Genomic DNA, 27,156 nt, shown 5'->3' with positions numbered 1-27,156 from the left:
TTGCTCATTGTACCCTTCTCCTCCTTCTCTGACTTTCCTGCTGTGTAAGTGAATGAATGATAATTTTTTTAACATGTACTGTATGTTGTATCTGTGTTTTTAAAGGACTATTTGCACAGCGCTCATGGGAAGGAGATGGATCTTCTGAGAACCACAGTGAAGGTTCCTGGAAAGAGACCTCCAAGAGCTATTTCTGCTTGTGGCCCATCTGCCAGTATTAATGGATTATTGAAAGATGTGAGCAGCCCCTCAGTGATAGATTCACCAAGTAACAAACTCCAAACAACAAGTGAGTAATGCTGACAAACATTTTTGTGTGTTGGTCTTCATGATGGTGTGGGTCATAGGGTCGACAAGCGTAAGGTCGACATTCATCAATGTCAACATGCCTGAAGGTTGACATGGAGTTAGATCGACATGGGGAAGGTCAACAGTCAAAAGTTCGACATGGGTTCTTTTTTTTAACTGAATGTCAACACAGCCATCATGGACACATAACGTAGCACTGCGTCCCCTTGCGTGGCTCTCTGCACTTGCCATGTGCACTTGCCATGTGAATGGCAGCAGCAACAATGGTGATTTGCATTGCTGGTGGGAGATTCTGGCACTGTGGGGGCCATAAGCGAATCTAGGGGGTGGTCCGGGGGTGCACAGGACCACCCATTAGCCCATTTTGTAGCTGAGGGATGGAGCTTTCCAACGAGCCCAGCCCCGTGTCTCTAGCCCCCAGGGAACCGGAGATACGACCAGGCAAAGTTGGAACATTTTCCCTTCAGGATAACATGGGACCCGCTAATTCCGACCCCCACCCAGTTCAACGGCTGCCAGTTCCCCCTTCGGCATCACTGAAGCTCGGGGTTGATCTCAGTTGAACCCAAATTGCTGGGCCTTTAATCTGATACCAGGCTGGATCCATATGGGTTAATTGGTTCCAGGGATATTGAGGTTAAACCGTTTGTTTTTTTCATTTCTTAAATGTAATTTCATGACTGTTTATGTTCTTTGAGGGCAGATTTCTCTGTAACCAACAGCCCAGTTTCATGGACCAAAATCATTCGAAGCCAACTCAAAAGTTATTCAATATGATACTGGTCTCATGTAAATGGGTCAGTTGTTTCTGAAGATATAGCTGGTTGGTTAAATGGGGGTAGGGAGAGGGAAGTGGTTGTCTCTCCCCCTCACACCAGAAAATGCAGGGACTAGGCTGGTGTATAAGGTGTCAGCCTGGGAATGTCCCTGCATGATCCTGGGACCATATTCTCGGGTAAATCCCTGAATTTTCTGTTGTGAAAGGGGTATTATTTCAAACAGCCATGACCTGCAGTGCTCTGAATACAGCCGGGCAGCCCCCTGCTCTCTGCCCAGCTGTCAATGACTGTCACCCCTGCAGCTTCCACTCCAATTCTTCTTCCCGATTTCACCTCAGCCTCCCCCCCCCCTTTAATCATGTGGTGCCGGTGCCCGCGTGCTCCCCTGACATCACGCACAACAACAGCGCGCACAATATTTCAAATGTCCACTCGGATAGAGGGGACACCAGGAGGGGAGTTTGAGCGTGCTCTGTGCTGCGCTCTGCTCCTCTCCCCATAGAAGCAGCTGCACCGCTCTCCATCTCTCCCTGCAGCAGTAGCGAAGGCTCATATAAAAATTTACAGTAAGTGGCACTTTTGGGGGTATTGCTTAAGGGACGCTACAAGTAGTGGTATGTGGGGGCATTATGCATAATGTGTAGCTTAATGTGTAAGGGGCATTATGGTGTGCAGCATCATGTGTAAGCGGCATTATGTGTGCTGCATCATGTGTAAGGGACATTATGTGTGCAGCATCATGTGTAATGGGTACTATGGCGCGCGGCATCATGTGTAATGGACATTATGTGTGCGGCATCATGTGTAATGGGTACTATGGTGCGCGGCATCATGTGTAATGGGTACTATGGTGTGCGGCATCATGTGTAATGGGTACTATGGTGCCATCAAGCAAGAACCCCCTAGCAATGAGCATGTAGGTAAGCAGCACTTATGTGGCAAATATGTAATGGGCATAACGGTTTGTTATATAGTATGTAATGGGCATCATGATGTGTGGCACAATGTGTAATGGGCATTATGGTGTGTGGCCTTATGTGTAAGTGGCATTACAGCGTGTGGCTTTATGTGTAATGGGTATTACAGAGTTTGCTAAAATGTGTTATGGGCATTACTGTGTATGGTCTAAAGTGTAACACCACACCCCTTTTTGTGATGCCACGCCTCCTTCCCATGAGGCCACGCCCCCTTTTACCGCGCGGCTGCGCCGCGCTAAGGTCCCCTTGCTGTAATGTCTAGATTTGGGACCACCCATTACCATAATTCTAGATTCGCCTATGGTGGGGGCATATGTGTTTCTGGCACTGTGGGGGCATACATGGAACTGTGGGAGCATATGTGTATCTGGCACTGTGGAGGCATATGTGTATCGGGCACTGTGGGGGCATATGTGTATCTAGCTCTATTGGGGGCATACTGTATGTGTATCTGGCACTGCACTATTGGGGGCATATGTGTATCACGCCCCCATTTTAATTGGCCATGCCCCATGTGGCATGTGGCCACACCTATTTTTTAGGGTGTGCCTTTGGCGCGCGTACATAGTACCACTAAGTATTTTTTTAAGCTTGCGCTGCTGGCTGGGGGGCATTATTTATCTGGCACTGCTGGGGGTCATTGTGTATCTGGCATTACTGCGGGTATTAGGGGCATTGTGTATATATGGCACTGCTGAGGCCATTGTGTATATATGGCACCGCTGAGGGGATTATGTGTTAAAAAAAGTTTATGCAACAATCGATGCCTTTTGATATCTCCACCCACATCCCCACCCACTTTTGCCCTGCCCACAGTTCCTGAACCTATTTTCCTACAAAAATAGCACTGATTACAATGATATATAACACGGCCTGAGCTGACTAGTATTCAGTGCACCCTATTGCAGCAGTCAATATACAATGCAGATAGTATTGTAGTGACCACTTTAATAGTAAACCACTTGCCTGGCTAAGTTGGTCTGTCCCTGACACATTTACTTCTGATGCGACCGTATCGTAAGTAAACAAATACAGATGGTAAGTTGTGGTAAAAGTAGATAAATACAGGTCTTACGATATTTAAAATATACAAATATTTATTATGACACTTAAGAAAACAGACTATTTATAGTCTAAACAAATAAAAGACTTGTAACATAGCTGCAAGGACAAAAAGGAAATAAAAAAAAAAGTTGACATCAGGATCCCGACTGCTGGTGCTCCGACAGGGGGGATCCCGACACACAGGGGCTATTCTCCCTTGTGGGGGCCCACGACCCCCATAGAGGGAGAATATAACCTGTGGCGAGCATAGCGAGATGAGCGCAGTGAGTCCGCAAGGGGCTTCTTTGTGCTCACTCCCCTGTCGGAGCACCGGCAGTTGAAATCCCGACGTCGGGATACTGACTGTCGGGATCCCCACTGTCAGAGCCCTATACCACACCCGTTTGATGGTCCCCTATGTCCTTCTCTTTTTGGGCCCAAATAAGAGGTATGTCCCAATGGATTTGAGGGCTGAGATATCCCAATATCCTCTCTGCAGATTAATAATAGAGAGCTGGAATCTGGAGGGGATGGGGTTGTATACCGTATGGTTCTTCATCCAGACAAAGTACAGCAGTGGCGTTCCTCTACCATATGAGTGCATTGCCTGGTTGAGGTGCAAAGGGGGAAATGGTTTTCCGCCTGTTTGCAGCCGCCAAGAAAGTCTAGACTCACTCAGGGCTGCCATGGACATGGTGAGATGGAGGCCGCTGCTGATGTCAGCGGCCCTCACTCCCATCGGCCAAACGCCACCTGCATTTTCTAGGACACTACCACAAAACACCAGCATGCAGCCCACAAATGGCCCCCGTTGGCTTTGTTTGCATTGGGTCCCATGTGCACTGCATACTGTGCGCTTGTGAAGATTTTTGATAATCTCAGTTCGAATTTGCAACCCTGCAATAGGGTCTGAAGCAGGCCCATTGTTCCTGCAGCCCAAGCTCAAGGTGATCAGAAAACCTGCAGCTTCCCACCTCTCCCCTGTCCAAAGTTTATTTATTTTTCAAATAAATAGAACGTGTTTTTCCAACAATATCCCAAAATTGTTGATTTTTTTAAATTATGATATTATATAAATAAGAGCTATTTGACCCTTGTTCAGTATGATTTAATTAACAAGTCTGCATAGTTTTTTTATACAATGATACTGAATCTGGTTTCTTGTATTATTTGACAATAAAATTCAATCATTTTCTGTACTGGGGCCGGGCTTAATTACATCAAGCTCCAGCTCAGCCCCCAGAAATGTTACAGAGTCTTCTCTCCAGTCTTCTCCCAAAGAGGAGACATTTAAAGTAAGCAAGAATGGTTAAGTACTCCAAAATAAAAACAGTTCTCTGATATATTGAAAGCATCTTAATGACCAATTTACATAGATATTATCCTAATATGTAATATCCAAAACAAATAGCATAGCCATGTCTATACAATATTTATAAAAATGTATATATATATACAGTATATATGTGAGGCCGTTTTGGGACCTTGGTGGGCACCCTTGAAAAGTAGTTCAAGCAACGGGAGTGCTACTCTAAATATCGTTTATATATATATAGATAGATAGATAGATAGATAGATAGATAGATAGATAGATAGATAGATAGATAGATAGAGATAGAGATAGTGTGCAGAGAGAGTTAAGGGCCCCTTACACTGTGAGATTTTGTCAGATTTGACCCAATTCAGGTGGATTGGATCAATTTATCTGACAAAGTCTGATGTGCCTGTCTGACAAAATCGTATGTGCCTGATGTGTAGGACCCAATGCACAATCCTATGCCATTGGGTATAACCAAGAGATTGCAAGAGATTGATCCTCCTGCACATAGGATAAATCTTGAGTCAATCAGGTCCAATTTGTTGGACAATAAATTGGACAAGTGTAAGGGGGCCTTTAGATTTTGGTGAGTTATTTTGTTTTTGTGCAGGGTAAATACTGGCTGCTTTATTCTTACACTGCAATATAGATCTCACTTTGAAGTAAAACCCCACCCAAATCTAATTCTTTCTGCACATGTTACATCTCCCCACCTGCAGTGTATATGGTTTTGTCCATTTGAGAAGGAATTTGCATTTGTGAGTGAACCAGAATAACCCCCAATGAGTATTGTAATGACAGCTACACAATGCGGAGTTCAGATTATTGAATGATATTCAGATATCATCCTATGAATCTCCTTACAGCACAGAGTATTCCCAAGACCACTGAACAAAACCCAGTGCAAATTAGTGACTATTACTTACTGTCAACTACAGTATATTCTGGAGACCATTCATTTGCATAACCTCTGGTTTGTTTACAAAGCAGTTTCCTCAAATCTATTATTGCCGCAAATCTCTGGTGACTTTGTAATGCATACTACCCCTAATCGCTGAGTGCTGACACAGATCACCAGACTGTAGGCTCTCACCTGCACCATCTTGGAACCTGCCCTGAACAGGTGTATTTACGTGTACACATACACACGACAATTCATAGCAGGCAATTCCATGTGCATAGGCCAACACGCATTCACTTATTTCTGGAGCATGTGCAGACCAAAAACACGCAATCTGCACTCTGCAAATGGACTTGAGTTCACCCTGCATCAGCCATGTTGTCTTGTCACAGATAAGGATTCACTTATGGCCCCCTCAGCTTCCCTTCTCACTACTGACATGAAACAATTGACAAAGAAATGTACATGATGGTATTTATTAACTGTATTGTTTGCCGGTGGGGGAGCTCATACAGGACCATCTGCTTGTTAAAATATTTGAATGTGACTGGAAGTGATCCAAGATTCCTAATATACCAACATCATAATCATTAGGATTATGATTTTCTGTTACTTACACAGTGCCAACATATTCTGCATTGCTGTACAATCTCAGAATATTTATTCATTCACACCAGTTCCTGTGCCAGTTGAGCTAGCAATCATATTTCTTTACGACAGGCACACAGATGTACCCACATTATGTCCATTGAAGCCATTACCCTACCGAAATGTTTTATCACAAATTGCCACATACATATTTTGTAATTCACGCTGAAATCATTTGTGGACAAGATGGGGGCACCGTGGTGAACATTGCATCAAAGCAATGGGGTCATGAGTTTGCTTCCTGTGATGTTTGTATGTTCTCTCCATGTTGCGTGTGTGTGTTTGTCTTTGTGTGTGGAGAATTTAGAGGTTGAAGTATCAAATAGTGAAAACAGTGGAGAAGCAGACAGAGGAGAACAAATTGCTCATAACAACCAATCAGCTCCTACCTATCAGTTTTTCAATGTGCTTAGTAAATGCTAACTCAAAGCTGATTGGCTGCTATGGTCCACTTCACTCTTGTCACTGCTTAATACACCAACCCTTATATCTGTAAGCTTCAATGGGGACTAATGTAAAGGATATTCTTTGTACAACTCTACATAATTTGTGATGCTATATAAATGGGCATGGTATAGTCAGGAATCCTACAGCAGTTTCTCCGACATCAGAATCCCCTCTCTCAGGACTCGAAAGGGGAGCGAGCGCATTCAAGCCCCTTGCAAGCTCGGTGGGCTCGCTGTACTCACCACTTATTCTATTCTCCCTCTATTGGGGTCATGAGGGAAAATAGCCTGTATTTCCGATTGTCGGGCTCCTGACAGTCGGGATTCCAATTTTGGAGAAAAAACCCTGGAATCCCGACTGTCGGTGAGTCGTCTGGTACCCATATAAATATACTGTAGAATAATATAATAAAAATTTGATATTGCTTTCCTTTTTTTTTCCAAAATATGTTTTATTGAACCTCACATATTGCAGTTAATACATACAGAGGATAATAAAGTGTAAGAACATACAATGAAGGTCGATCCACAATTTTCCAACAAAATAGAATAAAAGGAACTAATACACAATAGGAGGTAAAACATTTTTTTTTATTTAAATAAAATAAAAAGGAAAATAAAGCAGCCTGGCGAGTCCTGTAGTAACATGCCCATGGTCTTCGATACTGAGATGTGACTGGCGATGTCGCAGATAAAAACATAAACGGCATCGACTAGGAATAAACAGGAGTTACCACAATCCACCAATATACTATAAAAAAAAAAGGGTGGGGGGGGATGAAACCTTAAAAAAATACTACTATCGAAACATCTAAATTACTAACAGCCCGCTCCCAGTCCCAAGCCATCAACCCATCCATGGACCGATCCAGCGTCCAGCAAGAAGCATTAAGGAGAGTGGAAAAAGGAATATGACTAAGAGAAAGAGGAGAGAGGGGGAGCTTATATGTGGGGTTATTTGAGTTACGATCATTAAATGGTAACAGGGACCTTATTTTGAAGGAGCTGTAAGTTATACCACGAGGTGGATTGGAAGCATGTCTGAATCACCGTATTAGTCCTAGGTGGCAAGATCTGGATATACCTATCCCAACACTGAAATAAGGCTGCGGTCATAGATTCTTTATGGAGAGATGCCTCCAGCCAATCCATAGTAAATAGGAAGAGTAACCTAGATGTTGCCTAATATTGTTTTCCTAAAACATTTCATATGGTTTTCTATTTGCTTGTTTCATGCAAACTAAAAACCACTTTCTGCTTAAAGACCTGAGGTTAATAACTTGTCAGCGAGATGGAGAACCTAAACTGGCCTGCTTGCAGTAACTGAGCATCAGGATGTTACTATCTCCTGTCACTCTCAGCATTCACCTGCATCTTCATTGCAACATGATTTCACAGTGCCACCCAGTGGCGTTATACAGTCATTGTATTATCAATTGTTTGCGTAACATTAATCTATGACATACATATTAGATTGAAATTGTAAAAGGAAACGGCTGGCAGCTGCCATCTGAGCATCACATTATACAAGTATGTCCTAAAGTGTTTTGATGCTTGAATGCAGTTTAACATCTCCGATAATTTATGAGTGAATTGCTTTAGAAATGACTTCTTTATCTTGTATTGCCTTTTTATCAAGGTTGTTCCATCTGTGTTATCAGCATATGAAAGGTTATCATCTCTGCTGGAATGCATGTTTTAATTATCTCTTTTCAAAACCGTCACAGTAATTGCATCTTATAGTTGTATTTAATTGTAATGATCTGTCTCTCAACTGAATCATTTCTTTTAACCGTCTCATTCCAACCATCATTTTATTTTGTTTTGTTTATTTGGGTCCATAAAATCTTTAATAAAAAACAAAGGAAACAGGCAGATGTTAAATTAACAGTTATATTCAATGCTCTTTTGCGAGGTGTGATGGCGAGCAGTGCTGATTGCTCGCCGTCACAGCTCGCGGATCAGTATTCAACTGACCCCCCACACACGCTATTTCCACCTCGCTGGGTTTTTACAGTGAGGTGGAAACGGCGTGTGTGGCCGCAGCAGGCTCCCTGCATTAGCCGCGCACCTCACTATTTGGGGGAATCCTCGCCAGCAAGGATTCCCCCTGAACGTTGAATAGGGTGACCGGCCAGTGTTGGGATTTAAACGGCAAGGGTGGCTTGTTTTTGGTGATACTCGCCGTTTAACCCCCTCGTCGGCCGCATTGAATTATGCCCATAATGTCTACAGTATCCTGAATTTGTACTTTTTGTTTTATTGTACTAAACATTTTTTTTTTTTGTGTTCAAAAACCTGTTTTATTCATTTACATAAGAGTACTGTCAATAATAATTTGTTATGTTATCATCATACTAATCCTACATTTTACAGCCAGGACATTGGGTCCGATTCCAACTTGATCACACACCGTTTAATTTAGCCGTCGCCCAGCTAGATTGAAATCCCGGTTTGCAAATTAATGTGCTTACTGTCCGAATGGATGTGTGCGCCTATACATTAATTCACAGACATGGGAAAATGTCCAAAACCCATCGTAACAGGATTGCCATCCAATGATTATTTACTCTGGGCACAACTTATCGCAGGCGCCGCGAAGCCCTGGACTTAATCGGCAGTGCGATGGAAAAAGGCATATCCGGGATGAAGCTGTTGTCACACACCCGCCTCTAAAAGGCCCAGAGACACGCCTGCATTTTTCTTAGTACTAAATGACCGGTTTACACCCACCGATGTCTTGATCTTGTCAATCACTTTGTGAATGGCGTGCGTACAGAAAAAGTTGCAGGAACTCTTTGCAGGATGGCCTCATGCATGCATACTATGGGTCAAATGCATATGCAGTTCATTGGTAATCGGCCTCTGTGCGAATTTGCAGTCGTGCGATCAGGTCTGAATCAGGCCCTTTGTTGTGTACATCACCAACCCAGGTCGAGGTGCAGTCTGAAAGGGCCACCATGGGTCGAGCAATTCGGGAGTTCAACCCTTGTCACGACCAGAGTTGAATACAGCTCTGACCCAGGTCAGGTTCAGTGTGAACGGGTAACCCGGATGGAGGGACCCGAGTCCCATTCACAGTATCGAGGAGGCAGCGCTGTCAGCTCCAAGTGCTGCCTCCTCCCCCATCCCCCAATGACGCACCGCCACTCAGCCCCACCCCTGTGTGACGTCACCGACCCGGCAAAAAGCCGGGTTGGACACAGAGCTTTCAGACTGCAAATGCCGGGATCCTCCAGGGATGGACCCATGTCCTAATCCAGGGTGCGACCTGGCATTTGCGGTCTGTAAGTGGCATTAATCTATAGAATATGCATATGCCAAAGGGCTATAAAGAGAATACAGTATTTTGTCCATGTACATCACTTGCTGTACTACATACTATGTACACACTAGGTTATTTTCTTCAGGAAAAAAAAATATTTTTGTGTGTGGGAGAAACTGGTGAAAGTATAGGAAACTAATTCAAGCATGGGGAGAATAAACAAACACCACACAGATGGTTCATGATGGGAATCAAACCCAGGACCTTGAAACCAAATACCTCAGTATTGTGATGCAATAATGCTAGATATTACACCATGTGTGCTGCCCAATGCTTACACATTATATGTTTTAATAACATCACCAGTATATAATATTGCCAATTTTATTGGTAGCGCACCCAAAATTTAGCTGGCCTGGGACTCCCAGAAAACATTATCCAGCCCCAATTCTGCTTTATCTAGCTACATTGATCTTCCTCATACCTCTATATTGTCTCTATAGTGATCTTACTTCTACCTCTCTTTAGATATTTTACTTCTGTCTTTGTTTGTTCCTTGCAATGATCTTTCCCATGCCTCTTTCTGTCCCTTGTTTTTACTGTATCTTCCTCTCTAGTCTTCCATCGGTCTGACCCCTGCAATGATCGCTCCATCTCTTAACAACTAACCTCCCCTAGTTCTCTATACAATATTCTTCTTATTTCCTTTTTCTGTTCTCTACAATTAATTTCCTCCTCCCTGTCTCCACTATTTGCAGCGTCCTTCGTCTTCATCTATCTACACCTTTCAATAACCTTCTTCCATCCTATTTCCTCTCCGTGCAATGTTCTTTTCCTTGTCTCCACTATCTAATAACATAATGTAAACAAACACATAATTGAACTATTAAATGTTTTCTTATGGATCCCTTATAGAGCAGTAAACACAATATCTCTGGTAGACCATACACTGGTGTTATATGTGGCCATGTCATGCACACTGTCATTCAGGGCCGGATTAACAATGGGGCTGATGGAGCTACAGCTCCAGGCCCATTCTCCAAATAGGCCCATTCTGTAGCTGAGGGCCAGAGCTTTCCAACGAGCCCAGTCCCGTGTCGGTAGCCCCCCGGGAACCGGAGATACTGCCAGGCAAACCTGGAACGTTTTCCCCATAGGATAACATGGGACCCGCTAATTCCGACCTCCACCCGGTTCCAACGGCTGCCAGTTCCCCCTCCGACATCACAGAAGCTTGAGGTTGATCTCAGTCGAACTCAAATCACTGGGCCTTCAATCTGATACCTGGTCCATATGGGTTCATTGGTTCTAGAGATATTGCGGGTAAACCAATTTTTTTTTCATTTCTGAAATGTAATTTCATGGCTGTTCATGTTGTTTGACAGATTTCTCTGGAACCAAATGGCCTAGTTTCACTGGACCAAAATCATTTGAAGCCTACATGTAAATCGGTCAGTTGGTTCCGAAGATATAGCTGGTTGTTTAAAGGGGGGCGGGGGTTGTTTTCTCTCCCCCTCACACAAAAAAAATGCAGGGACTAGGCTGGTGTAAAACGGGAATGTCCCTGCATGATTTTGGGGCCATATTCCCGGGTAAATCCCTGCATTTTCTGGTGTGAAAGGGGTATTATTCCAAATAGCCGGGACATGCAGTGCAGCCAGGCAGCCCCCTGCTCTCTGCCCGGCTGTCAATGGCTGTCATTTCTGCCCGGCGGCGGCTATCCCCCAGTTACCGCAAGCATGTATTCCCCCTTGGCAATGAGCATGTAATCCCACATGGCAATGAGCATGGAACCCCTGGCAATAAGCATGGAACCCCTGGCAATGAACATGTAGGTAAGCAACACTTAAGTAGCATCATTTTTCATAGGCATTATGGTATTTGGCATAATACGTAATGGACAATATGGTGTTTGGCTTAACATGTAATGGGCATTATGGTGTAAATTTTAATGCGCGCCTTCAGCGCGCAATGCCCCTATTTGTGAAGCGTATTGTGCATTATTGCTCAATTTGTTTGGTATAATAATGTGTATTTTGGCTCAATCCTTGTGGCAAAATGTGTATTTTGCCTTAATCTGTGTGGCATAATGTGAATTTTGACTCAATCTGTGTGCCATAGTGTGAATTTTGGCTCAGTCTGTGAATTTTGGCTCATTCCATGTGGCACAATGTGTAACAGGCAAGTACAGTATAAGGGGTTACTATTGTGTTGCATGATTTGTATAAGGGGTATATGGTGTGGTAAATTTAGGTAGCCACATAAAAGGTGCTGAAATGTTGTCTACCAAGTTTCGTCTTTCAGTATTTTTTTTATGACTGGAGTGCTGCCTCACCCCGCAAGTATCTTAGAACATAGGTATCCTGCATGTGCACCTTTGGAGGGCACCCGCTAATATATCTCCCTGCATTTTTCCTATGCCAGCCCCCTGCCTTTTCCAGGCATATATAATTAGTTGAAAGTATTTACACAAATACAGACACACCCATGAGCAGACCACCCAACCAGAACACTGGTCACGCCCCCCACATTATTAGGTGCTGGCCACAACCCCTATTATTGCGCATAATAGGCCATTGATAATTTTCAGCTCCAGGCCCATTTAGAACTTAATCTGGCTCTGCTGTCATTAAACTTATTTCTTCCCATTCTAAAGTTTTTTTTTCTGAGCATCACATCAATGGACATCTACTTTTAAGGTTAATTCACATAAAATAGAGGTCCTTTCCTACACAGAGGTCCTTCCCCTACACATTGCCCCATAACTCTTCAACAATTGTAGAATAATAGCTCCCTGAAGTACCTGGGTATGCACCTCACTAAGGGCCTTATTCTGATCGGTGCGGCCCGATCAGAATATGCGGCCGCAACTGTGCAGGCGAATCCCCGCCTTCCATACGGATCGCCACCTGCCGTCCGTACGCGGATATGTGGCGATCCGCATGAAATTGGACGGGGATACGCCTCCTCCGTCTTGGGAGCAGCCCCTGCATTCGATGGTCGCCGAACATCGAATGCAGGGCCGCACGCTCCACCAGGTCCCGCAACACAAGACCACACGGAAACTTGTCCGTGTGAAATCATGTATGGGGGCGGGCAGCTGACATCCGGCGATGTCAGATGCCCGCCCCGTACCCACGCGTCACGGCCTCATTACCATGCATACGCCCCGCGTTTGCATGGGAACGCCCATGAAACGCGGGGCGTATGCATAGGGTAATGAGGCTAAGTAGCCCCTCACGCCCCTCTACGCCCCCTGTGCGGCGTATAAAGAATCCGTGCGGCGAAATCGCCTGCACATGCGCAGAGTGACCTCTGCACATGCGCAGATGATCAACATCGGCGGTCCGTCCGCATGCGGGAATATCCGCACCGATCAGAATAAGGCCCTAAGTCTTATGACCACTACAAACTACCCTCCTCTTTTAGAGAAAATACAACATTATTTCAGGACCTGGGGAATGCATTTTCTTTTTTTTTGGATTGGCCACCTTAACATCCTCTAGAGAGTTCTCTCGTTTTTTAGATACTTCTTTCTCTTCTCACTTTATGACTTCTCTTCAATGCTTAATATCTAGATTTATATGGCCACGTAGTGCACTTGCAGGTTCTACGTTTCACACCAGAGAAGAAGCCTCCTGAATTTTCACCTTACCAAAGTGGTTTATGCTTAGGATAATATTCATTGCAGAAAATCCTCTCTCCTTACTCACTCTACTGAATTCAGCCCTGCCATAGACCCCTTTCTTGCTCCCCCCTACTCGTCGCTTATATTGATATGTGGTACTACGGTTTTCTCACTGGTCCACCTCCTTCTCAACCACCTCTTTATTGAATAAAAAGGCATTTCTCTTGCTCCTTTGCCTGTGTTCTCTGACCTCCAAGAAATGTTCAATTTGCCTTCTAAATGTTTTCATCAGTATCTCCAGCTTTGACACCTTAATAACTACATCTTAGCATCTCAATGCCACCCACCCTATACTGCCTAGAACATTTTGCCTCCTTAAGTCTGATTCCATAACTGAACAAACTTGAATTTAAATTGCTGAAGAGCTAAACGATTAAAGTTATCAGAACTCTATATCAGAAAGTTCTAACTTAAAAATAAGTTTTATTTAAATGTAATTCAATCTTTCTGACTTTTTACTCTGACCCTCCTTGGAGATGTCGGTAGGGGAGACACAGGTGGCAGGTGCACGGGCATGGTACCATCAATTTGTCAATACTGTATAATTCTGAAATTTGCTACATTGGCGGGCATGGTGTGTCACTGACCACACAGTATGCCTACTTCTGTCCGGGAGAGTCTTTACCATCTTGGGAGCCCGGTAGACCTTCCTGAAATTTGTGCATTTCTGTACATTCTGGGAATGTATGGTGTAAAACAAATGTGGGTAATACAGATGAATGAATTTGTGGTACTTATGTAGTATCTGGGCGCCCGATTTAGAAATCGGGTCGGATCGGGCACATCGCATCGCATGCGACCAAATCGGATGCGATGCGATGCGATGCGATGGACCCGATTTTTCCATAGGATTCAATGTTAAAATGGTCTGAGTCCATTTTAACATAGAATTCAATGGGAAAAATGGGTCCTTTTCATACCCCTACTATCCAAGTGGGCATGGAGTTGGATATAAACCTGTGGCGAGCGTAGCGAGCCACCGAGCCCGAAGCGTGGCGAGCGAAGCGGGCCCCGCGAGGGGACGGTATTCTGTGTCCGCTCGCCACGCTTCGGGCTCGGTGGCTCGCTACGCTCGCCACAGGTTTATATCCAACTCCATGCCTACTTGGATAGTAGGGGTATGAAAAGGACCCTTTTTTCCCATTGAATTCCATGTTAAAATGGACTCAGTCCATTTTAACATTGAATCCTATGGAAAAATCGGGTCATCGCATCGCATGCGATATGGTCGTATGCGATGCGATATCGCATCGCATCGCATCTGATTGTATGCCTTAACTTAAGGCATACAATCAAAAAATCGGGCGCCCAGATACTACATAAGTACTGAATTTGTTTTATATAGTTTATACTACTGTATAAGCTTCCCAATAGTGGTTCAGCGCCTATAACTTATTTCTTAGTCCATATGTCCATCCAACTTGAAATGAAACAAAGGTTTTTCCAAGGTAAAAGTTTATTTGGATCTTCAATGAGTAGCCAATGATGTTATAGCAATACAATAAAGTCCTGACGCGTTTCATCTAGAACGACTTCATCAGGGGATCAAACTACAGTATATCTCCTAATATATTCTTGGTCTCATAATCTCTAGGTGAAAATTATTAGTAAAAATCCTTTTCTTAGGAAGAGATAGGAAAATTGTGTTTTTCTCTCTATTCCTACCCCTCAATCGATTATCAATCAAGATAATTGATACGGGATGCGGTTAATTTCCCGGCGGTCGGGATCCCGGCGGTCGGAATCCCGACACTGGAATCCCGACCGCCGAAATCCCGAAACTTTCTCCCTCCGTGGGTGTCCACGACACCCATAGAGGGAGAATAAAATAGCGTGCCGAGCGTAGCGAGGCACCGGGCCCGCTGCGTGGCGAGCGCAGCGAGCCCGCAAGGGGGGGCGATCCATGTCCCCCCCTTGTCGGGATTTCGGCGGTCGGGATTCCAGTGTCTGGATTCCGACCGCCGGGATCCCGACCGCCGGGATATCATATCGGATCCATTGATACATAGGGCAGTATTCAATGTTAAAAATCGCGGTGTGCAGTGAATCCTGTTTAGGATTCGCTGCACAGTCGCCACTGCCCGCCCTGTTCCGGAGCCTCGCTGTCCCCAGTATTCAATGAGGCAGGGGCTCGCTGCCCCTGACCTCAAATTTGAACTCCTGCGGCGGATGCCGCAGGGAGCCTGAGGACGGTGGCAGGCAGGGAGATGGAAGTCTCCCTGCCTGCCCCAGAGCATATGTGGGAGGAGGTGGGCTCCCCGGGAGCCAGGCAGCACAGGCTGCCCCCCGGGGGGTCCCAGCAGGGGACCGGGTATATTCACTACACCCGATCGTGCATATGTAATGATCGGGTGCAGTGAATATATGAATATCTAATGAGAGGCTCTTCTCCCGGCCCCCTGCTGGCTGCTCTGTGTAAAAAATATATATATATTTTTTTTTATTAAATATATATTCATGTGCTATAAGCACATGAATAAAAATAGCATGCCCCTTCACAGAATAAAATTCCTGATTTTTTTACACCAAATGTAAAACAACAACCACTTTAATTTAAAAGTTCACATTCCACTTCACCATAAAAAGATAGCGATTGCTACACGGTGAAGCATGGTGATAATAACCTTGTGTATTCGCCATCTGGTCATTGAATAGGGTGATTCACCGTTTTAGTCAAAAAAATTGCCTTACAGCACGAAAATAGCACAAAATCGCCGTAGAACATGGCGAATCGGCCTCATTGAATACTGCCCACAAAGTGCGGGTGAATAATATTAAAACCATGGATATTTAAAGTGCATCTCCTACCCCTCTCATGCCGGTCCCATACAAAGACCAAATATAAAGATGGCAATCAATTCGTCCTGACTGGACCACAGCAATTTACAGTCTCCCTATGGGACCTCTATCTCCTACATGAAAGGATGGCAGCTATATAAGAATATTATAACGCGACTTGGAGTATTGGGTTTCCTACAGTTTATACTATGTTTTATGTTATATTTAGTGTATGATGGTTAGAAAGGAGTTACTGTACATCTCTAAACATTAATAATCTTATGCTTTCTAATACAGAGAGCAGTTCTACTGGGGATGTGATTTCTAGCCCATCTAGCAACAAAGAGCCACCATCTTCTCCACTGAGTGACAAAAAGAAGAACCGGAAAAAGAAGAACATGACCCCCTCCAAAACAGAGGGATCGGCAGGGCAGGCAGATGGTAAGCAGCAGTACTTCATCTAGTCCCATCACCAAGAGACACATGTTATCATCTCTTATACCCCTTTCAGACAGAAAACAAATTTACCCAGTAATTTCTTGAATAACACAGGTCCCCGGGTCGTAAATCCCATGTCTCCGACCCTGGAATTGACCAGGGTCATGGACACAGGATTTATGACCCGGGTTGACCCTTTCACACAGAAAAAATACCCGTGTTCAGCAAATTACCGGGTAGAAATTTTCAACACTGTAATTTTCTCTTCTGTGTGAAGGGGGGTCAGGCTGCTCTATGCAAAATAACCCGGTATTTGAAATGCTGTGTATTTGCTGGGATTTTCAGACTTTTCTGTCTGAAAGGGGTATTACTGGGGCAATTCAGTATAACTGGTGCTGGGACAGCTGCTCCAGAAAGTGTCTGTCCCCACGATCCTTAACACTGCTCGCAAAGTAGTACCTGAGCAAGCTTTGTGTACTTGCATGACATCTTGCATGCCAAGTGCCACAGGGCATTAGCTGGGGAGGTGACAAGTATCACGCCATCTAAAGATGATGTTGGTTCCAGCAAGCAGACTTTTAGTTTTGAATATAATGCTGCCATATTTGGCCCCAAAAATTTGGTGGGTCTTTTAATTAATAGCTACTTCATTAAATGCTAGTTTTATTTACTATGATGAGGTAGCCCAGGATTATCATTTATTTGATAAATTAACAAAATAAACTAAATCCATGACTTGGTTATTCTTTTAATTCTGCTTAAGTTTTTTTCAATCTAAAGCTGGGCAGGGCAGCCGAGAGGTATGCCGGTCCCCAGTAAAATTTCGGGGGTGTGGCCTAATCACGGGAGGAGTGGTCACATCCTGCGGTTGGGCCACGCCCCAAAAATGTTTAGGGGGTGATAAAACACGCTAAAGTCGAGTGGGGGGTGTTATTGTACCCCCCCTCAGCCGCAGCAGCACACCTACAGCATGTGCAATGCTGACAGCAGGCGCAGCATGAGCTCTCACGCTGTCAGTAGGTGGGTGCTTCTGCTGATTCTACCCGGGAGGAACGGAGGGGGTTTGACCAGGGGCCCACACCGGGCCCCTCCAGCAAGCCAAAGCCAGGGCCCGGGTAATGAGTACCTGCTCCTCCCCCACCCCCCTCTCGGCAGCCCTGGAGCTGGGCACACACTGGGTAATATATCGTCTGTTCAACTGTGTACCAGTGATATGTCTGTGAACTACCTAATTCACAGACAAATCACATCAGCCTTTTAGCACAGCAAATAGCAAATATACTGTAGATATATCAGTGCATCTTGCTGTGGGTATACCATTGATTGACATTACAACTCTGCAGGTACATGTAAATTCGTGGCCAGTTGTGACATCAGAGAGAACACATCAGGCCGATGTTTGGTAAATGTGTATTCACTTACAAATCGTCAGATAGGTCGGCGGATTGGTGGGCTTAATTGTAAGTAATGCAGCCAGAATCTAATCCAATAAATTCAAGCACATCAAAAATCCAAATGACAGAAACAAAGATTATCAGTGGTGAAAACCTTTACTAATTAAAACGAGACACATTGGAGACCCAGCAATGTGCTTATGTATCAAATATTTATATACATAAACTGGGAATTAACAATCAAAGTACTGTTGTTCTGTGGCCCATTTAACTCTGACCTCTTTACAGTAACTCTGCACCTGGTGTCTGACTTCCTCCATTCCTGTTTGCTTTAATTCTGTCATTTTCTTCTCTTCCTTCTGCCTTCTGCTCTTTCTGCTTTGCTGTCCGGGAACCACCTTCCAGCCAAGCGCAAAATGTGGAAATTAAAAACATTTGGTAGTTTAAGAAATATTTATAAAACAGGTAAAGAATGCAAATAAGCTGTATGTATCTATGTTTGACTTTGGGATAATTGTTGCTATTGGCAGAATGTACTGCTGGATAATGTGATAAAGTAGTGGACAAGGAGTGTCATTTACAACAGTATGCCTTTCTGTTTTCCATTACTGCTGTACGCCAGAGTTATGTGTTGTTTCCCTGCTTGTGCTAATTAGAACAGCAGCAAAAATGGGGGTTGTTTATGAACTAGAAAATGCTATATATTTGTAGCTACTGTATGTAACATTACCAGCCAACACAACATTATGTAATCATTAGCTAAGGAGAAATCATACTTCAGAAGTAATATAGAAATATTCCAGTGTATGCACGCACAGGGGGGATACAATTCTCTTTGTGGTGATATAGCTCCAGGGTTAATTGCCCAGAGCTACAGTATTCAATTGACTACATTGCACTCGGCACGTAACCCGGTACATCCCATCCTATACTGAGGGCGCATAGGATGGGATGTACTAAGCCTTGAAAATTGATAAGTGATAAACCAGCCAATCAGCTCCTATCTCTCATTTTTCAAACAGAGCCTGTGACATGACAGATAGGAGCTGATTGGCTGGCATTTTATCACTCTCCATTTTATCACTTTTCAGCTACTGTAAGTACATCTGGCCCACAGTAAGGATTACCTGGCCTCACCATGCACAGTAACACCACAACTAGCACTGAGGTTCCTGTTAATGTAGATTTCTGCTCAACACAAATGAATTGAATCCCCACACAGACAAAGCTGCACCTACACAATGTTTTGTTTGCCAATAACACTGCCGTCATGTATTTTCAAAGCTGACCATTTCTAAATTTTGATTTCTTTAAGAATTATATCACACCTAAAAGTGATCAATTCACTGAGTGAAACATTACAAAATGTTGCTACTAAATATGTGTGTGGCTGCCTTTAGTCTGTATATGCACATATAATTGCTGCTTGTATGGTATTTACAGTTGGATATAACATGTGCATGACATAAACAATGCATATTCTTATATCGGAATGATTATGACATAATTAGACATTAATGCATCCACAGTTATGCATTGTACTCCCTGCAAGTACTGGGGAGCTGGTGCAACAATAGTTTGTGATGACAGCAGAAACACTATAGAGCTACTTCAAGTTCTAATCAGCTGATTGTAAGTGGAACCCTCCACTGATACTCTAGCACTTAAATCTGTAGAGTCGCAGCTATGATATCAAGTCGCAGCTGAATAATCGCATGAATTAATTGCATTTCCATTTGGAGAGCTGAAGGAACAAGGATTCCAGTTGGATTTTTAGAAGGATAAACAACACATATGGAGGTGTTTGTATTTAATATTTTTTTTTAGGAAAAAGGCAAAATGCTGTCTAGTGTGTAGAACACTTCATTACATTATTGTATACAAATATAGTCATTGGATTTTGCCATTTACTGCTAACACCAGCAAGTTATGTATATAAGCTATATTGGGGAGTCAGCATGCACATTGATAAGCCAGAGATGCAATGGACACATGCATTTGTCTTTTCCTAGGCATGTCCTCTGCACAAATGCATCCAAATATAAATTACTTCCAGGGCTAGTTTCACGAACCCGTAAGACACTTCCTCTCCATAGGTGGGACCTGGAATTTTAAAGAGGCCATAATATTAAGTGCAAACCTCTTTGTGTTATCGGAAATCTAGTCCCCAGTAGGTATTTATTGGCCAGTTTAATTTCCTCTTAAATATCATGGGAACATTGACATTTCTGGGATATCCTGAGCAATATTTTGCAAATAAACACATTCAATTGCATGATGTGTCAGTTGTACTGCTTTGATAAATAAAATCCATGTTGCAAATCTATGTAATGGTATTTACAACATAGTCAACTAATATTGGCTGTAAATGGCTCTGTGGCTAAACATGTTATCTACACCAGCGCCCAGACTGAATACATTCATTTGCTGGATGCTTAGGCCAAGCTGCCAAATCAAACAGTTCTCAGTAAGTGTCATAATATATACTGGGGGCACCTGTAATGTTTCATACAGTAATATGAACTGGGGACGCTGTATGTCATAATGGGAATTGGGGGGACTGTGTTGCATAATATGTACTGGCAGTCCTACAATGTGACATACAGTAGGAGTCTATGTACTAAGCTTTCAATAGAGATAAAGTGGATGGAATATTCCAACCAACCAATCAGCTCCCAGCTGACATTTTCCAAATATTACAGTTAGTAAATTATTACTATAAGCAGCTGTAGGAGATTACACTTGTCAGCAGAACTAGCTTGTTTTACTCTATTGTTACTTGATCTGAGCAGCGGAACTGTAGAACTTTATGTGGTTTTTATTGAAGGGACTTTTTGTGCAATATTTGTATATCTAAATGTTATCCACATTATTAATGTTACTGTTTGGATAATAAATAATATTTTAATTATGACATATCCATATATGCTTTCTTTTTAATAATAGTGTCACAAACAAGTAACCCATCAGATATCAGCGGCATACCTTGTAAACTATCTCACAGTAATATGGCCACAGAGTGGCCCTTATTCTGGTTCACTCTCAAAGGCAAATTCCTTCTCAAATGGACAAAACCATGTGCACTGCAGGGGGGCAGATGTAACTTGTGCAGAGAGAATTAGATTTGGGTGTTATTTTGTTTCTGTGCAGGGAAAATACTGACTGCTTTATTTTTACACTGCAATCTCGCTTTGAAGTAAAACCCCACCCAAATTTAATTCTCTCTGCACGAGTTACATTTCCCCCCCCCCCCCCTGCAGTGCACATGATTTTGTCCATTTGAGAAGGAATTTTCCTTTGTGAGTGAACCAGAATAAGGGCCATTATCTTTGTTCCTCCCCTGGGCACCAGTGAAGGAACAGGAGAAATGTCTGTCTGGCTGATCCACGGATGTGGATCTCCCAAATAATTGTATAGTGTACAGTATGCCCAGCATATAGATGGATATATGGATAGATTAACTGTGTATGTACAGTATATTTGCATGTCTATATATATTAATAAACTGCTGTTTTCTGGTTTTCACACTGACATGCTGTCATTAAAGGGAAGTTTCATATGAATTGTCTTACAGTAAACAATGCATTTTATGGTATGGATTGAACATTCGATGCAATGGGATGTTAGCATGTAAAAGCTGTATATAATGTTATAAGACTGTAGGACTGGCTAGTGCCTAACCATTTCCCTTTTGCCCAGAAGATGAGAACTTTGAATTCATCATTGTGTCTAGTACCGGACAAACATGGCATTTCGAGACCTGCAGTTTTGAGGAAAGGGATTCTTGGGTACAAGCCATTGAAAGCCAAATCCTTGCAAGCCTGCAGTGCTGTGAAAGCAGCAAAAACAAGGTAACCGCGACACACACAGATAACGTAACAGTAATACAATATGTCTCCATTGTAACACTTTTTGACTAAAATGTTAGGCAAAGTGCAGTACATTGGGCCTGATTCATGGCCAATTTGTACACAGCAGACACTAGCAGTGCACTTACATGAGGATACTGCTGCAATCCCACTCGCATTGTGGGCCTAATTCAGGCTGCTCACCATATATATATATACTAGGTGATTCATCGCGCCCTACGGGCGCTCTTCACACCGTCGTAAGGGGCTGCGCCCCCTTCATTTGTGAACGTTTGTATATGAGAAATATGGTTAGAATTGTATGAAAGATGCCCTGTATTGCAACTTAGGTGTCCGCGAATCGCGGGTGGGGGGGTCGCGGAGGGTGCCGCGAATTGCAGGAGGGGGGGTTGCGGGGGGTGCCGCGAATTGCAGGAGGGGGGGTTGTGGGGGGGTGTGGATGCTGCGAATCGCGGGAGGGATTGCAAAGAGGGGGGCGAATCGCGGGAGGGGGGTCGCGGGGTGGGTTGCCGCAAATCGCGGGAGGGGGGTTACGGGGGCGGGGGTTGCGGCGAATCATGGTAGGGGGGGTCGCGGGGGTGTGCCGTGAATCACGGGAGGGGGGGTCACGGGGTGGGGTTCCGAGAATCGCGGGGGTGTGTGTGTGTGCCGTGAATCGCGGGAGTGGGGGTTGCGGGGGGGGTGGGGGGGTGTGACGCGAATCGCCACAAGAAAAAATCAGAAAGGTCAACACATGTAAATGTTGACATAAGTGTGGCACTTCATTGGTGTCCATGTCGACACATGAGAATGAATATGAAAACATTCAAAAGATGAAAAAAAAAAAACTTCAAAAACTCATGTCAACCTTTTTCATTGTCGACCATAGCCATGTCAGTGTTTTCCATGTGCAATTTAATTCTGGAGCTGCCGCGAATCGCGGGGGGTGCCGCGAATTGCGGGAGGGGGGGTCGCGGGGGTGGGTGCCGCGAATCGCGGGTGGGGGGGGTTACGGGGCGGGGGTTGCGGTGAATCATGGGAGGGGGGGACGCGGGGGTGTGCTGTGAATCACGGGAGGGGGGGTCACGGGGTGGGGTGCCGAGAATCGCGGGGGAGGTGTGTGTGTGTGTGCCGTGAATCGCGGGAGTGGGGTTTGAGGGGGTGTGTGACGCAAATCGCCACAAGAAAAAATCAACACAGAAAGGTCAACACATGTAAATGTTGACATAAGTGTGGCACTCCATTGGTGTCCATGTCGACACATGAGAATGAATATGAAAATATTCAAAAAATGAAAAAAAAAACTTCAAAAACTCATGTCAACCTTTTTCATTGTCGACCATAGCCATGTCAGTGTTTTCCATGTGCAATTTAATTCTGGAGCTGCCGCGAATCACGGGGGGTGCCGCAAATTGCGGGAGGGGGGGGTCGCGGGGTTGGGTGCCGCGAATCGCGGGAGGGCGGGGTTCACAGGGGTTCCGGTGGGGGGTTGCCGCGAATTGCAGGAGGTGGGGGGTCACGGGGGGTGCCACGAATCGCGGGAGGGGGGGGTTGCGGGGGGGTGTGACGCAAATCGCCACAAGAAAAAATCAACACAGAAAGGTCAACACATATAAATGTTGACATAAGTGTGCCACTTCATTGATGTCCATGTTGACACATGACAATGAATATGAAAACATTAAAAAAATGAAATAAATCTTCAAAAACTCATGTCAACCTTTTTCATTGTCGACCATAGCCGTGCCAGTGTTTTGCATGTGCCATTTAATCCTGGGGCTGCCGCGAATCGCGGGGGGTGCCGCGAATCGCGGGGGGTGCCGCGATTTGCGGGAGGGGGGGGTTGCGGGGGGTGGGTGCCGCGAATCGCGGGAGAGCGGGGTTCATGGGGGTTCCGGTGGGGGGTTGCCGCGAATTGCGGGAGGGGGGGGTCGCGGGGGGGTGCCGGGGTGCCGCGAATCGCCGGAGGGGGGGTTGCGGGGGGTGTGGCGCGAATCGCCACAAGAAAAAAATCAACACAGAAAGGTCAACAGATGTAAATGTTGACATAAGTGTGGCACTTCATTGGTGTCCATGTCGACACATGAGAATGAATATGAAAATATTCAAAAAATGACAAAAAAAACTTTAAAAACTCATGTCAACCTTTTTCATTGTCGACCATAGCCATGTCAGTGTTTTCCATGTGCAATTTAATTCTGGAGCTGCCGCGAATCACGGGGGGGTGCCGCGAATTGCGGGAGGGGGGGTCGCGGGGGTGGGTGCCGCGAATCGCGGGAGGTCGGGGTTCACAGGGGTTCCGGTGGGGGGTTGCCGCGAATTGCGGGAGGTGGGGGGTCACGGGGGGTGCCGCGAATCGCGGGAGGGGGGGTTGCGGGGGGGTGTGACGCGAATCGCCACAAGAAAAAATCAACACAGAAAGGTCAACACATGTAAATGTTGACATAAGTGTGCCACTTCATTGGTGTCCATGTTGACACATGACAATGAATATGAAAAAATTAAAAAAAATTAAAAATAAATCTTCAAAAACTCATGTCAACCTTTTTCATTGTCGACCATAGCCATGTCAGTGTTTTGCATGTGCCATTTAATCCTGGGGCTGCTGCGAATTGCGGGGGGGGGGGTGCCGCGAATCGCGGGAGGGGGGTCGCAGGGGGGGTGCCGCCAATCGTGCAAGGGGGGGTCGCGGGGGGGTTCTTTTTGCCGCGAATCGCGGGAGGGAGGTCGCAGGGGGGGTGTTTTTTCCGCGAATTGGGGGGGGGTCACGGGGGAGGGTTTGCCGCGATTCGCGGGAGGGGGGGGTCGCGGGGTGGTGGTTATGCCGCAAATTGCGGGAGGGGTCGTGGGGGGTTCTTTTTGCAGCGAATCGCGGGAGGGGGGGTCGCGGGGGTGTTTTTGCTGCGAATCGCGGTAGGGGGGGTCGCGGGGGAGCGGGTGTTTTTTCCGCGAATCGCGGGAGGGGGGGGCGCGCGGGGGGGGAGGTTTTGCCGCAAATCGCGGGAGGGGGGCGCTCACCTGGTGGCTGTGGAGTAGCAGTGCTGGGCAACATGGGAAGGCAGTGGGTGTCTGGCACTGTCTGTGGGCTCACTGGGCTGGTTCTCTGTCACATACCTCCCAACATGACCCTCTCCAGGAGGGACACATTGCTCTGTTTCTAGACTTCCCCTTAATGTATGATTGCCATCACCTGTTTTAAACAGGTTAATTTCTCAGAAAGGTGTTCAGCACAGATGAAGGCAATCACACATTAAGAGGAAAGTCCAGGAACAGAGCGTTATAGACACAGACACCCACTTTGAGTGACAGATGTAGCCAAATATATAGGAGATATATATAAATATTATTTTTCAAGTGTATGCAGTCTGTGCATAGCCCAGGACTTACTCGGTGTCTGCGATAGAAACAGGCTGTCCAGGGCCGAAGTTGACGTCACACGACTACCCCTTAAACGCGGGGACATGCAGTTTTCCCTGACACTCCCAGAAAACGGCCAGTTACCAACCACAAATGCTGGCTTCCTGTCAATCACCTTGCATACAGACAGTGCTGAAAAAGTAGCAGGATTTCGCCGCAGGATAGAGTTGCACATATGTGTGCTACATGCCGTAAGCATGTGCAGTCGTGCAATCAAGTCTGAATTAGGCCTCGAGAACTTTATCACAGAGAAATTGACAGGAAGTGATCTTTGGATGTGTAAACAGGGAGTTTAAAGGGAGTGGTTGGGAAAATGCAGACATGACATGGCTGGATTGGGGGATAACAGCTCTGTTCCCTAGAGAATGACATTTGCATTTGCTTACAAACATCTTAACAAAGCAAAACAAACAGTTGGAAAAATTCCAGAAATCTTTTTCAAACTTTATATAGTGGAACATCTATCACTGAGCAAATGTAGTGTAATGATGTATTTGTCACCATAGCATGGCTAAGGTCATTGAAATGAGTGGAGGTTATGGCTATAGCTATTGAAGTTATATGAACTTATATTTCTACAAACTTTTCTTTATTCTTCACCTTTTTGTTTTTTTTGTCTTCCAAAAAGAGGTCACTGGATTTTTGGTAACCTTATTTACATAATGCTGTGTTCACATGGCATTACCCACACCTGGCTTTTCCCCAGCATTTTAATGCCGGGGACTCCACCGATGGACCCCCATTCTCACTGCTAAGGCAAATGTCCGGTGAAGCAGTTTTACCCGGTAATTTGCCTTTTAACACTTTTTTTTTTTTTTGCAGTGTGAACGGGTCCACTCGTGTCTGCATACCCGGGTCTCAAATCCGGGTAAAAATCAGGGTTCGAGACCCGAGAATTCCGACACGGATTGACCCGTTCACACTGAAAAAAAAACCATGTTAAAAGGCAAATTACTGGGTCGACACACTAGACCCGGGAATTTGCCTAGCAGTGAGAACGGGGTATAACTTTTTTTTTTTTTTATGAGAAATGGTTTCTTGTCTTTACACTTAACTCAGACTTCTAATCTCTTCCTCTAGTCCACATTGGCTGAAAGTCGTGCAGACCCAAACTCAGTGGACAATCAGTGTTCAGCTGTCCAAAACTATCATAGAAATATTTCAATGTGTGAATTATACATATACAGTAGCTTCAAATCATTTAGAAACATTAGAAAAACTTTTCTGGCCAGCAGAATTACGATATCAGAATATCCCTATCGTAGGATGCTAATAAATGTGCGGAATGTGCTCACAGTGTACAGCGGTTGCAGCATGTAACAGTAGGGATGTGCACGCATCTAATATATCGTATGTCTCTTATTTCAGGCCCGCATGGACAGCCAAAGTGAAGCTGTAGCAATCCTAGCTATCCGGAACGCAAAAGGGAATAATTTCTGTGTAGACTGTGGTGCCCCAAGTACGTCTGCTCTTCTTTACTCTTAAAGTGTCCCTGGGCCAGTTTCACTAAGCTTCAAAAGTGATCAAATGGAGAGTAATAAACAACCAAACAATAAGCGCCTGCCAGACTTTTTTCAAACACAGTCTGTGACATGGCAGGTAGGAGATGATTGGCTGGCTGTTTATCACTCTCCATTGTATCACTTTAGAAGCTTAGTGCATCTGGCCCCCAATCTGTTACACATACTGCCAGTGGGAGGTCTGGTCCAAAATTGATGAGAATACGCTCAATTTACTTCAAACTTGTGACATCAATAAGGCACTTCATGACATTTTCATACTGTAAATACATTTCCATCACACAAAATGACTCATGTATAATAACAGGTGTTATCTATATCTAGTACAATGTGCAAACTTTGTAAGAGCATGTGACAGGCAGTGTTCTCTATGTTCTTGTGGATAT

At 44.7% G+C, this 27,156-nt stretch overlaps 1 protein-coding gene across 2 annotated transcripts in view; it reads left to right on the top strand.

Moving 5' to 3' along the window:
• The window catches only part of AGAP2 (ArfGAP with GTPase domain, ankyrin repeat and PH domain 2), a 217,482-nt gene that overhangs the window by 171,461 nt on the left and 18,865 nt on the right, over positions 1-27,156 (top strand). For both annotated transcript variants that reach the window (XR_014469772.1, XM_083169414.1), the window contains exons 11-15: positions 106-289; positions 16,451-16,594; positions 18,391-18,450; positions 21,688-21,836; positions 26,619-26,709. Coding sequence is in view for 1 of the 2 variants with exons in the window: in XM_083169414.1 (XP_083025540.1) it covers positions 106-289; positions 16,451-16,594; positions 18,391-18,450; positions 21,688-21,836; positions 26,619-26,709 (628 nt within the window). In the remaining variant the exon portion in view is untranslated. The remainder of the gene's footprint in view (positions 1-105; positions 290-16,450; positions 16,595-18,390; positions 18,451-21,687; positions 21,837-26,618; positions 26,710-27,156) is intronic.

This window comes from Crinia signifera, chromosome 2 (genome assembly GCF_055691185.1).
Source record: "Crinia signifera chromosome 2, ASM5569118v1, whole genome shotgun sequence".
Lineage (NCBI taxonomy): Eukaryota > Metazoa > Chordata > Amphibia > Anura > Myobatrachidae > Crinia > Crinia signifera.
The sequence above is the reverse complement of the archived record's forward strand: the minus strand, read 5'-3'. Positions and strand labels throughout refer to the sequence as shown.